The sequence below is a fragment of the Botrytis byssoidea genome (genome assembly GCF_014898295.1).
Source record: "Botrytis byssoidea strain MUCL 94 chromosome Unknown BBYS_009, whole genome shotgun sequence".
Taxonomy (NCBI): domain Eukaryota; kingdom Fungi; phylum Ascomycota; class Leotiomycetes; order Helotiales; family Sclerotiniaceae; genus Botrytis; species Botrytis byssoidea.
The window spans coordinates 783,813-797,693 of record NW_024065850.1 but is presented as its reverse complement, the minus strand read 5'-3'; the positions used below and the strand labels follow the sequence as shown (position 1 = coordinate 797,693).

General features: G+C 40.8%; 2 protein-coding genes across 2 annotated transcripts; one reads left to right on the top strand and one right to left on the bottom strand.

The window, feature by feature from the left end:
• Window positions 1-1,771: 1,771 nt before the first annotated feature.
• EAE97_005387 (uncharacterized protein) lies at window positions 1,772-3,604 on the top strand (the record flags this gene model as incomplete). The annotated part of the gene is made up of 4 exons (XM_038875899.1): window positions 1,772-2,034; window positions 2,095-2,162; window positions 2,214-2,427; window positions 2,479-3,604. 4 exons carry the CDS (start codon window positions 1,772-1,774, stop codon window positions 3,602-3,604), a joined length of 1,671 nt encoding a protein of 556 aa, XP_038733236.1.
• Window positions 3,605-11,045: 7,441 nt separating this feature from the next.
• EAE97_005386 (uncharacterized protein) lies at window positions 11,046-12,756 on the bottom strand (the record flags this gene model as incomplete). Its single annotated transcript, XM_038875898.1, has 2 exons — window positions 11,046-12,518; window positions 12,565-12,756. The coding sequence occupies 2 exons, from the start codon at window positions 12,754-12,756 to the stop codon at window positions 11,046-11,048; spliced, it is 1,665 nt and encodes a 554-aa protein (XP_038733235.1).
• Window positions 12,757-13,881: the final 1,125 nt, after the last annotated feature.

Sequence of the window (13,881 nt, the reverse complement as noted above, 5' to 3'; positions counted from 1 at the left end):
GCTTTTTTTTTCTTTCTGCGAACTAGGTAAGGATTCTTAGAACCGATGGATTCATGGATCCATGGATCCATGGAACCCCATCAAAAGCAAGGTACCAAGTAAGTTGGCGTAGACCCATCAGCAAGGCTAGAAGCTGACTAGGTGAGTAGCTATGTTTTAGTTGGTTGCTGTGGTTGATGGCTGACCTAGCTCGAAGAAGTAAAGATTAAATATTCCTCTTCCCTTCTATCACGTCCTGTACGACGAGTTCCAACCCTTTACTGCCCAGTTCGCGAGCAGATCCCCGCAGCCAGGAGACAAAGCTAAATCCAGGTTGGCATTAACCAGATTCGTAATACTGTCGATTTTTGGCTTCCATGGGGCATGTCCATAGCAGGAAAGAGGTCAATTCTATCGTGCTATTCGTTAGAGAGTGGTTTGACCTGGATACTTTTGAACCCACCAAAGCTACCGACTAGGTACCTTGAACCTTTTTACCCACTTCCCTAGCACTTCACGACAGCCCACGCTTCATGTGTGAGGATCACGATATATTAGGAAATAGAAAAATAATTAGAGGGTTAAGGTTAGGATTAGGATAGTAAAGTTAGCAAGCATGGCAAGCATGGCAAGCATCACAGGTATAGCACGTATAGCACGTATAAGTAATGAATAGACAAGAAGCCAATCAAGATAGGTTTAAAACGGAGCACGTCTAGTATGATTGTGGTTATAGTTTGTCTATAATAAGAGAAGAAAATATAGTGAGAGGGGATGAGAGACAGCAAAGTGTAGAACAGACCTAGGCATTTAGACATTGTACGTACCTTTCTTGGTATCCCCTCACCTCGTCTCGTCTAAGTAGCTACCTAGCTACCTAGGAAACGAAATATATTCATTTTTTTTTAATCTCCCTGACAACACCAGAGCGACAGGACCATCCAAGGAATATAATTGTAATGAGAAAATGAACTCCACTGGCGACACCAATTGATACCACTAAATCCCGATTTTCTTGTTTGCTTGGATAAACCCTTAGTTGAATCGAATTCATTTATCTTCAACCAATTCGCACTTCTAAATTCCTCTTTTCTCTTACTATCACGACTACTAACCCTTTTAACTTTCGACCGTCGACCCTTCCCTTCCCTTCCCTTTCCTTTCCTTTGATCCCCTTAGGTTCGTCTTCTTCAACTGGACGCCACCAAACCAAAGATCCCTTACGATAATTCCGTCGTGGTATTAAACATACCAAGGGAGCAAGAAAAATAGAAAAGGTCAACTTCCCCCACACCAGCCTTTCTTTTATATGTGAGATATATCATCGACCAGGGCCGACCATCCTTCGAACCTACCATTCGACCTCTTCTTCCGACGAATTGATCTCTCGACCTTAATCACGACCCGATACTCGAGTAATAAACCGGTCTAAGCCACCAAATTCAATCATCGACCGAAAAGCACATACCAAAAGGCAATACAATCAACCCGATAGGTTTCAATGCACCAAGCATTCCAGTAATTCCCATCGGACAACCTCTCGATCTCTACAGCTCCTCGTGAACCAGCAGCATTCTACCATTGTTCGCAGTTTGTATAGCAACGACATTTGGGAATATCCTCCCCATTTGATTGTTTGCCGTCAATCTGATCACGGAACTCTCTACATTTATACTACAATTTATAATCACATCAACGGATCTTCCCTGCAGTGGACTTCTGTTGAATCAATTCAATTGATAGTATAATTTAGAGTAGTCAATTCACCTCTTAATTCCACATCCCATTCATTATGGAGTCTTCACCCATAGCTGCAATGCAGCCTTCGTCATTTATGCCAGCTTGGGCTAGAAATGATATGTATGCCTCTCACCCACACGCACATATGTCAAACGTCACTGCGAATTCTTTCGGTCCAGGTGCTTTCGACTTTCGGGATTTGAGCATGAAGCACTCTGCCAAAGCAGATTACTTCTTGGTTAAGCCTGTTCGTGGTTCTTCACCTACAGCAAGCTTGGCGGCAGATTTATCTCAAAACTTTCACATTGATATGAGGTACATGCAATTCAAACCTCTTCATTGTATGGATCTTTTACTGACATCAATCACTTACAGCCCCCAATTACCAACTCCTCGTCGATCTCTCTTCACATCGAACCTTTTTGGGACATTGGATGGTAGGGGTAAGAGTTAATCTGCAGGAAGATATGACTGGAGATGTTAACAAGATATAGATTGTGCTACTACTCCTCCTTTACCTTCCTCCTCACCAGGTCCACTGAATGAAAGAATGGATATATCCCCTCTTCCTCATAAGCAACCATATTTCTCTGCGCAAATTGAGATGGCTTCACCTACACCAGCAGGTACACCAGTGGAAGATACAGCTATGGGGTCATCTCCAATTCGTTCCAGTCTATTGGACGCCCCAAAACCTTTTGGTGCTGAGTAAGTGCAAATTACACATCCCAAAGATTATCATACTAATACAAGCTACAGAAGACGCAAAAATGGTTTATTACGACCATCCCTCTCACGTACCAAGGGTTTCACGACGAACTCCCTTCCTCGACAAAACGCAGACAGTCAATTGCCTCCCTTCCGCTTCGGTGCTGGAAACAGCAAGTTGTCTACCTCTACGTCAATGTCATTGGGCGAATGTTTCATGGAATCACCACCACGAGAACGTCCTGAACGTCCTGCGGCTGGAATCATGGCACCACCACCTCGATTGAGCAGACCATTCTCAAGTGTGTCAAGCAGAGTCGTCAATGGATCACCAATTGGCAGCCACTCCCGCAGACCTTCCAATCCGTTAGTTCGGCCTAGGAAACAATTTCGACGATCCCTCAGCATGTTTGAGAGCCCACAAGATATTGTCAAGGAAAAGGGAAATACGTCGAGCAACTTGGAAACCGTCATGGATATTGATGAAATACACCAACCAATCTTACCACACTTTTTCCAAGAAGGTCAGCCTGATAGCATTCCTAGAATTGCCAAGGAGACCTTATTGGAGATTCTTGATGGAAAATACGATGATGAATATGACCAACGAATGATTGTTGACTGCAGATTCGAATATGAATACGAGGGTGGACATATCGATGGTGCTGTCAACTATAATGACAAAGAATTATTGACCAGTCAATTGTTTGAAGAAAATATCCCTGGCAAAACCCTCCTAATTTTTCATTGCGAATACTCCGCACATCGAGCACCCATAATGGCTCGTCACGTACGACAGCAAGATCGTACTACTAACGTCGAACAATACCCAAAGCTTTCTTATCCTGAAGTGTATATCCTGGATGGTGGTTACAGTGCTTTCTTTACAGAACATCAAGGCCGTTGCTTCCCCCAGAATTACGTTGAAATGGATGCTAAGGAACATGCTTACACATGTGAGCGAGAAATGGGAAGACTTCGACAAAATAGAACCAAGCTCAGCAGAGCACACACTTATGCCATTGGCCAACACGGACAAATTGATGATAGCCCTACTGCACCCAGTCGATCAAAATCGAGTGGCAGTATGTTAACGACAGAAATGACGAGTTCCCCTATGATGAGCTCTCCTATATTTTACGACCGAGGCACCCCACGAAGACAAGTCTCATACTAAATAATACCTTTGAATCTGATTTGGCGTTTAGCATGGCATTGCATTCTTTCACTCGGAGTTTTTTTGGTATTTACAAGTTCGGAACAGATTCCGACACTCATTACAACAGGTCGTCTAGATACCCTGACCTGTTTTTTTTTTTTCCACAATTACTCACCGATTTTCTAATTTCTCGGTTGAGTCTTCCTTCAGTCGTCCGTTTTTCATCTTCGAAAGGTTTTACGGAAAGTTTTTCTATATCAAACAAATTTGCTCTGGCGTATTGGCGTGCATCTAAAGAGTTCCTGTGTCTTGCTTGTCACACACTCTCTCATTGTCTAGGCTCTAACCTAAACAATGCATTCGACATACTTTTTGAGTTATCAGCGAGTCCTTTTTTAATATCGATCATCGAGTCGATACAGCGAAAAACAAACCTTTCTTGGATCAGGAATCCCGGACCACAACATTCTTTACACGAACCTTTTTTTTATTACCATGAGAACGACCCATAAATGGCCGAAACACGATGACGTTATCACATTTCCTTTTTGCAAAGAAGCAAACTTCTAGTCTTGTCATCGGCTAAAGAATGTTTCAATACTCTCTACATCAACTCAAAGTTTTCTAACTCTGGAAATTTTCCACATCGTACATACAACATACACATGCACATGGACATGCACATGCACCTCACTTCTAAGGATTCGAAACATTCGATTTGCTTTCAATTCCTTCGACTATTTTCACCATAGACCGATATTCACTAAAACTCCTTTAATATTTCCCATCAATCAACAAATCGTTTGCGTCTGGATCTTGAGCTTTACTCCTTTCTAATGATACGTTTGACAATTATTTGTGTATTCGCAAAGTTAAGCTTGTTTGCTTTTTCTCGTTGCTTTTGAAAAGAAATACAGATGGATTGTTAAGAGATAATGATTGACATTAAGGGTTGCCAGAATATAGGGTGTGGAATAAATGGATGAATAAGGGATGAAAAAACTTATACCTTTTTCTCATAATAGAGTTGATGGGTTGGAAGATGATATAGTAGCTTGGCTTTCTGCTACTTTCGTTGGGGTTGAAAGAAACTTACTTTTATTTTAACGGTATAAGTGTTTGGAGTACTAGGAATAGGGAGAAGGAAAATGGAGATGGAGGTGGAGACGTATTTGCAACCCCAAATGGGTGTAGAGTTTTGTCACATGCTGATGAGACTACTACTTTCTACTTACTTACTGCTTTACTTATTCCTCATGAGTATTCTTGAAAAAAGAAACTGTGCTGAGAGATGATACTTAAGATATGAAATGAAAAAAAACAAGTTAAAAATTTATATCGTGGAGTTTCTGATTGAGTGCTTGTGATATATAAAAGGTTGATGCTATCAAGTGGCTAGGTATTTGTACCTCGATCACTTGTTTGTGGAATTCATTTTTTTTGTAGGTACGGTACGTCAATGAATAGGTAACATCTTTGCATTTACTTAGGTGTCTTTGATCATTCATCCTTCTTCTTTCTTGTGTATAACTATACTAGGCATCAAGATATTTACTGACTCACAGAGATGGATTCATCTACCTATGTACTCGTCCTTCCTTTTCGATTCCCAGTATCTATCTTCCTATATGTATCTGGGTAGGTATACATGTTATATGGGTGTATGATATTTGCTTTGGTGATTGGTGATTGGTGATTGATTGAGGAAGAGGGAGAGGGAAATTGAGGTGGGGGGTGAGAGATCTTTTTGGTGGGAGGGAAGGGAGGAAATAGAATTGGAGTGGTTATTTGGATGGGAAGAGGTGGGTATGGGGTCGGGGATTGTTTGATGGGTCGTGTGGTGTGGTGTGGTGTGGTGTGGTGGAAGGAAGGAAGGAAGAGAGAGACGGGGGGAGGTGAGGTGAGTGTTTTTTCCTTTCGACTCTGAAAAATGGAGGATGGATTTTTTTGATTGATCGTATTGAGTTGAGTTGGGCGGCCATCGATCGAAACAGAATTATTCTGACAAGTCTGTTTTTTAATCATCTTTTTATCGCTTTCATCTTACCCGAAATCTTATTCTCTAGGTAGGGAGGTATCTTCCCATGTATATATACAAGACTTTCTACTAGGTGTTGTTTGTATATCCTTTCTCATCTCCTCTCCTCTCCTCTCATCATGTTTTATCTTGAATGTCTTCTTTCTGGATTTTATGATAATAATGCCAACATTTACTTCTTACTATTTTTTGATCGCTTGGGATTGGTGGTAGGATGATAGGATGAATGGGCGGATGGGAAGAGATCAGTATTCATAACAAGTGGTTGGCGTATGAGATCCTCAGGTCGTTTCTCGATATATTTCGATTTGATGAGAGGAAATGATGGGTGCGGGAAGAGTTTGTTATGTAAATGGATATTGGCTGGACATTGGTTGGATATTGGCTCAATATCAGCAGTATACTTGAAGTGCGGGGATGAAGTGATATTTTTAAGATAGGAGATAGAGAGGAGGGGAGTGAATGGGAGGGAGGGATGATTCTTTCTTATTCTGTATGGCTGGCGAGGTGTATGTGGATGTATTCACTTTTGTCGTTGGGTCATGCACTCCTTTCGTTGCACTTGTGGATTTGATGAGAGTGTATGTTTTGTTTTTATCTTATGGTGGGTACAAAGCTTTTGGGTTTGGGATGTTGATACGGTACAATGCACAAAGTTTGGTCTGAGATGAGCCCGACAGAACTCTTTCTTTGATAAATTTTCGACTGCAGTTGTGTTGTGTCTTTGACTTACTCGATCCACTTGCCACCATAACGAAAATGAATTGCGTCTGTTTGATAAACTGACTTGTGTCGTTTGGATTTTATCATTGTTCTGTCTTTTTTCTTTTGGTTGCTGATTTTATATTTCAATTGTTGCTGGCGATTATCATCATTGTCATCCTGGCTCGCCACTTATATTTAGTATTCCCTCGAGATTGGTCTTGATATCTGGAGAGTTGTGTCAATCAAGTGCCAATGAGATAACCAGAGTATTGCTCTGAGGGTTGCGACTTGGTCAGAATCCTTTTCCGCCCACGTCGAAGTCTAGCGTAGGTCTGTAGAAACCCTTCGAGGAATGAAGGGAGACTTTTATATCCGGATCAGAATTTAAAAATGGAGGAGTTAGTTGGGGATGAAAGTTAGAGAGGATAGTGATAATTCACTTTTTTGTTTTTGAGATGCTTGATTAGGAGTTGGTGTGTCTACCTATTGTGAGTTCATGGTCTCCTCTTTATCTACATTTGACGTGACGTCTATATTTGAGACCGGAGCAGAGGCTAGAGAGGAGGTGAGAGGTATATAAATTCTGTATCTCTTCACGTCTTTGTAATATACAACGCGTTAACAAAAACATTGAAAAATATTACAGCGGATGCATGTGCTATATCTCCTATAGCTAGCACCTATGTTTCTTTCGTAGAAGAACCGACAAGCCAGGATTGTGGAAGGATATATGGAGCGAAAATAGAGAAAGGGAAGTTGACGACGGCACCTGAGTATTTACTGTCACTACTCGAATATTCAAATGTAATCGTAGAATTTATTTACTGTCACTCTATACTATATTTAGCTGAGCTCATTATATAAAGATTACTCTACTCTCAATGCACGATTATGAGAACGTCCAATTTTGAACGTCACACCATCTATAATTTAGGGTTTGATGTATACTCGAAGTCTCCACATCTTTTTCTCGAGTTCTTTACGTACTTCTTTGCTGTTTAATCTTGAAAGACCTGGTGTTTATATACTACTCGATGAGATAATCATTCATCTCGAAGGCAGAAAATAGAAAGCGGAGAAGGAAACGAGGGCTTGTGGTGGGGGCGAAGATTACGTGGTATGTGAATCATCTATGAAAAGTCAAAGTCTGCGTATGTATTCACTCATCACTCTTCTATACCAGCATTCTCCTCGTTTATCTGATTTATAAGGTATCTCCTTTTCTTCTCTCCCACTTCTTGCACCCAGTAAATACCATCATCATCTTCAATGTCTTTAACGAGACGGTTGATCTTGGTGATTTTAATACCAAACTGGAGGTAGAAAATTTGAAGCCAGAAATTTAACAATCTGTTTCTTTTAGATCGTAGCTTACAATTAACGTGCAGTGTCCAGGCCTTTACCCTACTACGGATAATAATTCTATCGGTGAGTATATCTGATTCCTGGTGGCTATGCTGTTCATCTGGTTCGCAGGTAGTGGGTGGATAGTCTTTATATAGCAGAAGTTATTCCCAAGCAGTTGATTGTGACTTATTGCATTCCTTCAGCTGCTTCCGTTTCGGGTGTACAAAAGATGTTATCATGTGATCAGTAGCTCTCTTGATTGGTTATATAAACGCTTCCTCGAACAAGATTTTATAGAGACAAATTTTCCCATGGCCAATGACTCAATGGCAAGGGGGGTGGGTATCTTTGACTTTGTTAATAGACTCTCGAAATGGATTTAGTAGCTTGAGTGTCTTGGATCCATAGAATAATGGATAGATGAATCATTGGGCATACTGGTAGAAACTTATTATTGTTGTCGTTTCCAAAGGTTGGAAAGATGGGATTTATGAGATGGAATGGCTAGTAATTGTTGTTATTATTCAAATTTTTCCTGTTAATATCCGAATTTCAGACGAGCTCCAACTCCGTCAATAACTCAAAGTCAGAATATCAGTAAGTCTTTCAGTATCGAGCAGCAATGATGGGCCAACAGTAATAATCATGTTAACTTTCCCGATATGAACCATTGTCATCCGCTTCGGTGAGCCACACTTTGATTTTAGTGTGACAGACCAGGAAGAGACGATTATTTATACGAGTTGTGAATCAAAACATGAAGAGGCAAAAATCAAAAAACCAAAATGGGGAAATTGAATCGTGAATGTAGGACGCGAAAAAAGCGCCAACATAGATTTTTGATTCAAGATCATCAGTGAATCATTCACTTACTTCTTCCTTGCCTGCTTAGTTTCCAGTCTTATGTACTTTCGTCGGAGGCTTATTCAAGAGTTCTGCGGAGAGGCTGCTTGTAATCGAACACACAAACTGAATTTATGCCGTCGGAACTATACCGACAAAGATGCTGTGGGCGAGTTGCTGTAAGTTAATTCGCTTTGGATATAAGTTATAATACTGTAAGTTTTGATCTGGAATCTTGGTGTGATGAAAGAGGTGAGATGTTTCTTGTTGTCATAGTTTATGAGACGATGATTTATTGCTAGCATCCATTTTTATTGTCATTCTATCCACAAATCTCCCATTTCCTTATCTTGAAGTGATTCCGCAAATATTCAGACCGGGGATCAAGTTATCTCTTTTGGTGCCATACATGTACTCTATTATGGAGGGCGAGAACAGGCGGACAAGCCATTAATACTCACAGTCAGGGAGGTTTCCATACTTTTGACAAATCGTTGTATGTTGTAAAGAGCACTTATATAGCGGGCCAGGGGCACCTGAGCTTGTGGAAACGAAAGGAAGAACATATATTGTTGAAGTAGTAGTACAGTAAACGTAGTGCTACCAAGAAGTGATGTAATTTAGTGTACAACTACCTAGTCTTGATAGCATTGGACATTAGCCTGCATATTCACTATTTAAGACTGCTACGTGATACATCCGACTTCGAGAAAAATCCCATCCCTCACCAGATAAACAGACTCATCGATTTAATCATTTTCTATACAGAACTAGTATATGAAACCTTTTCATACCATCTAACGGCCAATATAGTGTTTCGAATGTTGTACTTCGCTCAGAATATTGCGAAAGAGGAAGGAAATGAAGTGAACATGACCACGTAGCTAAAGTTGGCGCAGTTTAAACCAAATTACAACCTGATCATATATCTTGTCTTAGACGTATAAAGATACAAGAACTACATCTCAATATAAATTCAATCTTCAGAGAATCGTGAGCTAGAAAAATTACTCCCTCTTGAGAGAATGGAAAAAATGTCATCGAGGTCTCAGAATTTTGTACAGGTCTGTCTGTGCACAAAGGCATACGACGACGTTTGAGTATAGCTGCCTTATTCCTTACGACTCAGAGCTATGTCTTAGATTTAGATAGAGAGGAGAGGTATATAACCATCAATTTGATGTTTCAAAAAAAATTGGTGGAGTGATTGAAATCAATAGGGACTTATCTGGTGGGATGTGAAAAGGAACGGATACAGATTGGGCAGGAGTCTTTACTTATTAGTAGTAGTCTTCTATCCATAATGAGAATATTTCAAAGCTCTGAAATCGAAACAATAAATGGGAAAATCAATGACTTGAAAGATTTTGGAGGCGTATGCAGGCTGTAAATATTTTACTTCGCTTACGGCTCCATGAAACCATGATTGTGATGTTCAAAGAGAAGCTTTAGCATATAAGAAGCAACTATACTAACCTTTCCTCATCAATTCTACTCCTTCTTCGTCAACAAGATCCGTAAAGCTATACCACCTAAGTCTCCACAACATCACTACTCAACAACTCGCACTTCTCATTGAATCAAATCAAATCAAGACAACAAACCATTATCATGTAAGTATCACTTCGATAAAGATCAAGTTCCTCGACGCTGATACACACAGGTGTGAGAGGACCACAGCTAGAAAGGTCATGAAGCGATTTGATGGAGCTGTCCGAATTGAAACCTTCAGCAAGTATGTGGATCGTCAAGGAAAACATTGCGCAAGCTCTGGTTCTTACAATTCTTCGACATCGATGGGTAGCATCAAGAACTGGAACGGGAATACCGATGTAAAGAAAATTAGGAACGTTTTGTCGGGTCGTGCTACGACTTTCCTGTTCTGTTGGATCTCCTTTCTGGGCACGGGTGCAGGCGAGATTTAGTTTGGAGATTTGATTGCAGCTATAGATTGCAGCTATAGATTGATGGGATTGGACGTCGAGGTTGAAATCTTTGGATGCGAAGGAGGAATATGGAATATGTTTCAGAAGATATGGACACAAAAAGTTCAAATCTGGGTTATGGAACACTTGCCCTAGTTCAAGGTACCGTGGTAGTGGGGACTCACGTTTGTTTAAAACGTAGCATTATTCATTGAAATGGAACTCCAAGTTTCTTGCCACAGAGAACTTCTTCTCAATATGAGATGATGTCATACTGTATATCGCGATCTATAAACCGTTCCTCTTTGACCTTTGTTGATATCATACCAGGTCTCACAGTTCATGTTCTCCACTCGGAGGATCTTTATCAAAAGAATACATGCCTGGAACACATTGCACAGTAAAGAATTCAGAAAAGTCACCCATGAAATGGCAAAATGAAAAACATAGCTCATTGAATATCATCTATTTGTTCGTTGACAAAATCATGTATAATACATACAAAAATGCAAATGCTATCCCTGCCCAACTCCCAACTCCTCCATCTATCTTTTCAGCCGTATACCCTAATGCCCATAACAGAACCAGAAACTCCTATTCCTCATAGATCAAGCGGATATCTCTTTCTAATCTGTCCTCCATATTTATAGATCAAACCTGTTGCGGGAATCATCGCTACAGCTATGAACCCCAGCATAGTATTTCCCCATCCCAGTCCTAACTTTGCATAAATACTTGGCGCAGCCAGTGGTAACAGAGCGCCGAAAAGACTCCTACTAGCCGTCATAGCAGCTGTCGCACTAGCAGCAAAAAGAGGGAAACTATCAATAATATATGTCTGGATAGGAATGAAAACCCCCATCATGCCGAATCCGAAAGGGATCAATCCGATAACTGGTATAATCCAATGGGCGTGTTTTTCGGCTGACCATCCATACCAGAAAAATGTGATGGGAATGAATAATGAAAAGAAAAGACAGGCCGGTAAACGCATTTCCGGCTCGAAAATACCGTTATTTGCCGCTGTCATACGTATCACTGTCTTGTCGGAGATTTTCGTCACGAGAGCTAGACCCGAGAAGAATCCAATGCCGATACCAATGTAAGCAAGACCACAGAGTCCTACACTCCATCCGTATTGCTCTTGGAATACTGGAGTGATTGTAGTGAATAAGAGGTACAGTAAGCTGTATGCAAAACAGATGTATATCGAAAGTATGAAAACGATTGGTGACATGAATAGCATCTTGAGTGGTCGAAGAAGGCCATTGAGAAGAACTGTTCTGGTACTAGGATCACCTCCTAAATCATAGCAGGATAAAAGATCTGGACGGTTAAGCTCCAGCCGAAGTTTTTGTGTTTTTCTCCGAATTAAAACAGGAGGATAAGTCTCGCGATTGAATATCTCAATGCCAATTGTTGTTACTGTGCCAGCACAGAATATAGCCCAGAATATCCAATGCCAACCAACTCTTTCTGCTATGAAGCCTCCGCATATAGGTCCTATTACAGGTCCAAACAGAGGTCCAATAGTGTAAGCTGCTGAAGCCGCTCCACGTTGCTCTCGTCGAAAGAGATCAGCTATCACACCACCACCAAGTGCCAAACATCCGGAGCCACCAATACCTGCAAAGAAACGAAATATTATGAGTGCAGTAAGGTTAGGAGCAAGAGCGCAGCCTATTTGAAATAGGCAAAAGATGACATTGGATGCACATAGTACAGGTCGTCTTCCGTAAATCTCTGATAATGGTGATAAGAAAAGAGGTCCGAAGACGATACCAAGAAGAAAGACTGTAACAGTAAATGTACTTAGTGTTTCATTATGATTGCTGAATGTCTCTTCAATATAAGGCACGCCGGGAGCAACCATAGAAGACGCTAAAGGGCTGACAACAGTGATGCTTGAAATAAGTCCGAGAAGAAGCCATTTCCGGCTTGGAGGAAAGTTTTGAGGGTTATCTGGGTCGTCTTGGCCATCCCAACCAACAATTCCTGCATGTAAATCGGTTTCTGGTGCCAGTGCACCACTGGGTTTAGTTTTTGCGGGAATATCGTTTAATTTAACATCCGCCTATATTCAGTTAGTCTTGGAACACACCGGGAGTCAGAATACATACTTTTGGATAATTAACAAGAGCTATGTCTGAGAGATTTGATGGATCTTCGAACTTGTGGCTGCCAGCATTACTCTTATGAGTGCTGCCAGTAGGAACTCTTTCTACAGAGTACGTATATGATGTATTTGATCCATACAACGTTTCCTCAGATCTAGCCATTCGCGTGTGTCCTTGCTCTTGGGCTTCCAACATTTGTATTGATTGAACGAGACTTCTTTATGTATCTATAATCGAGATAACGGTGCGTTTAGTCGACTGCAATATTTTTGATAAATTTAAAAGAATGCCTCTAGATGATGAGGTTTGGTGGTGCGAATCATGAGTAGAAGCGATTCGCGCAAATGTCCTTCTCACTCTCAATATTTGATTAAAACTGGGTTTTGGTACATTCTGTTCTACTCCTGGTACTGCTCGAATGAAATGAATGAAATGAATGATGAAAATGCAGTGAATCTCGAAGAAGAATGATTGTATTTGGAAGCAAATTAAGAATTTGTCGAGAAAGAAATTATCTGAAAACCGTTGCAGATTACTGAACATGCAAACAAAAGGGTCCATGAACATCTCATCGGGCAGCTATTTACACAAGATCTCAGACAAATGTTGAGTTTGACATCATTGTTCAACCTTCGGATCCGAATATTTCCGGACAGAAAATTCTGGCTTACGTTTCTCAGCTGTCGGTAACCTACTGTAATCATTGTGTGGTGAATCAATCAATATAAGCCGGATCCGACGAATTGAATTGATTCGAAATATAATCTCACGAGATTCTCATAAAGATGATTTGAATCACTATTACACTCGCAATAGTTCAACAAGTCGATGTGAAGATACAGTTATGAGCAATGCTTTGCGAGAAGCCTTGCTTTCTCTAGCAGAGCGGGTCGGGAACTTGCAGGTTACATTGCCGACCAACAGCAGAACAATATTGAAATCATGTTGTCCTTGCCACTGACATTTTGCAGCAGGCGGAAATCCAACATATTCGAACAAGGGGAATGGAACAGATACATTTCAAGTGGGCTTCACTGTTAACAAGGTTGTCGAGGAGCCTTTCTTGTCGGAACCGAGTCCAGTGTATCCAATACGGGAACCCTTTCCCAATGCTATCGGAGACACATTGTATAGTTCAGTATCTCAGGAACACGCATGTGTTCCAGGCAGACTTGATACGATCATCGAGAAGCTCTATTGATGGGACGAGGGTCCATTGTATCCAACATCGAAAGCCTTGTGAGTACCATGTTCACCTGGAAGGCTATTTCATCATGTGGCAAGAGCAAAAGAATAATAGGAGATGATAAAAAGTTACAA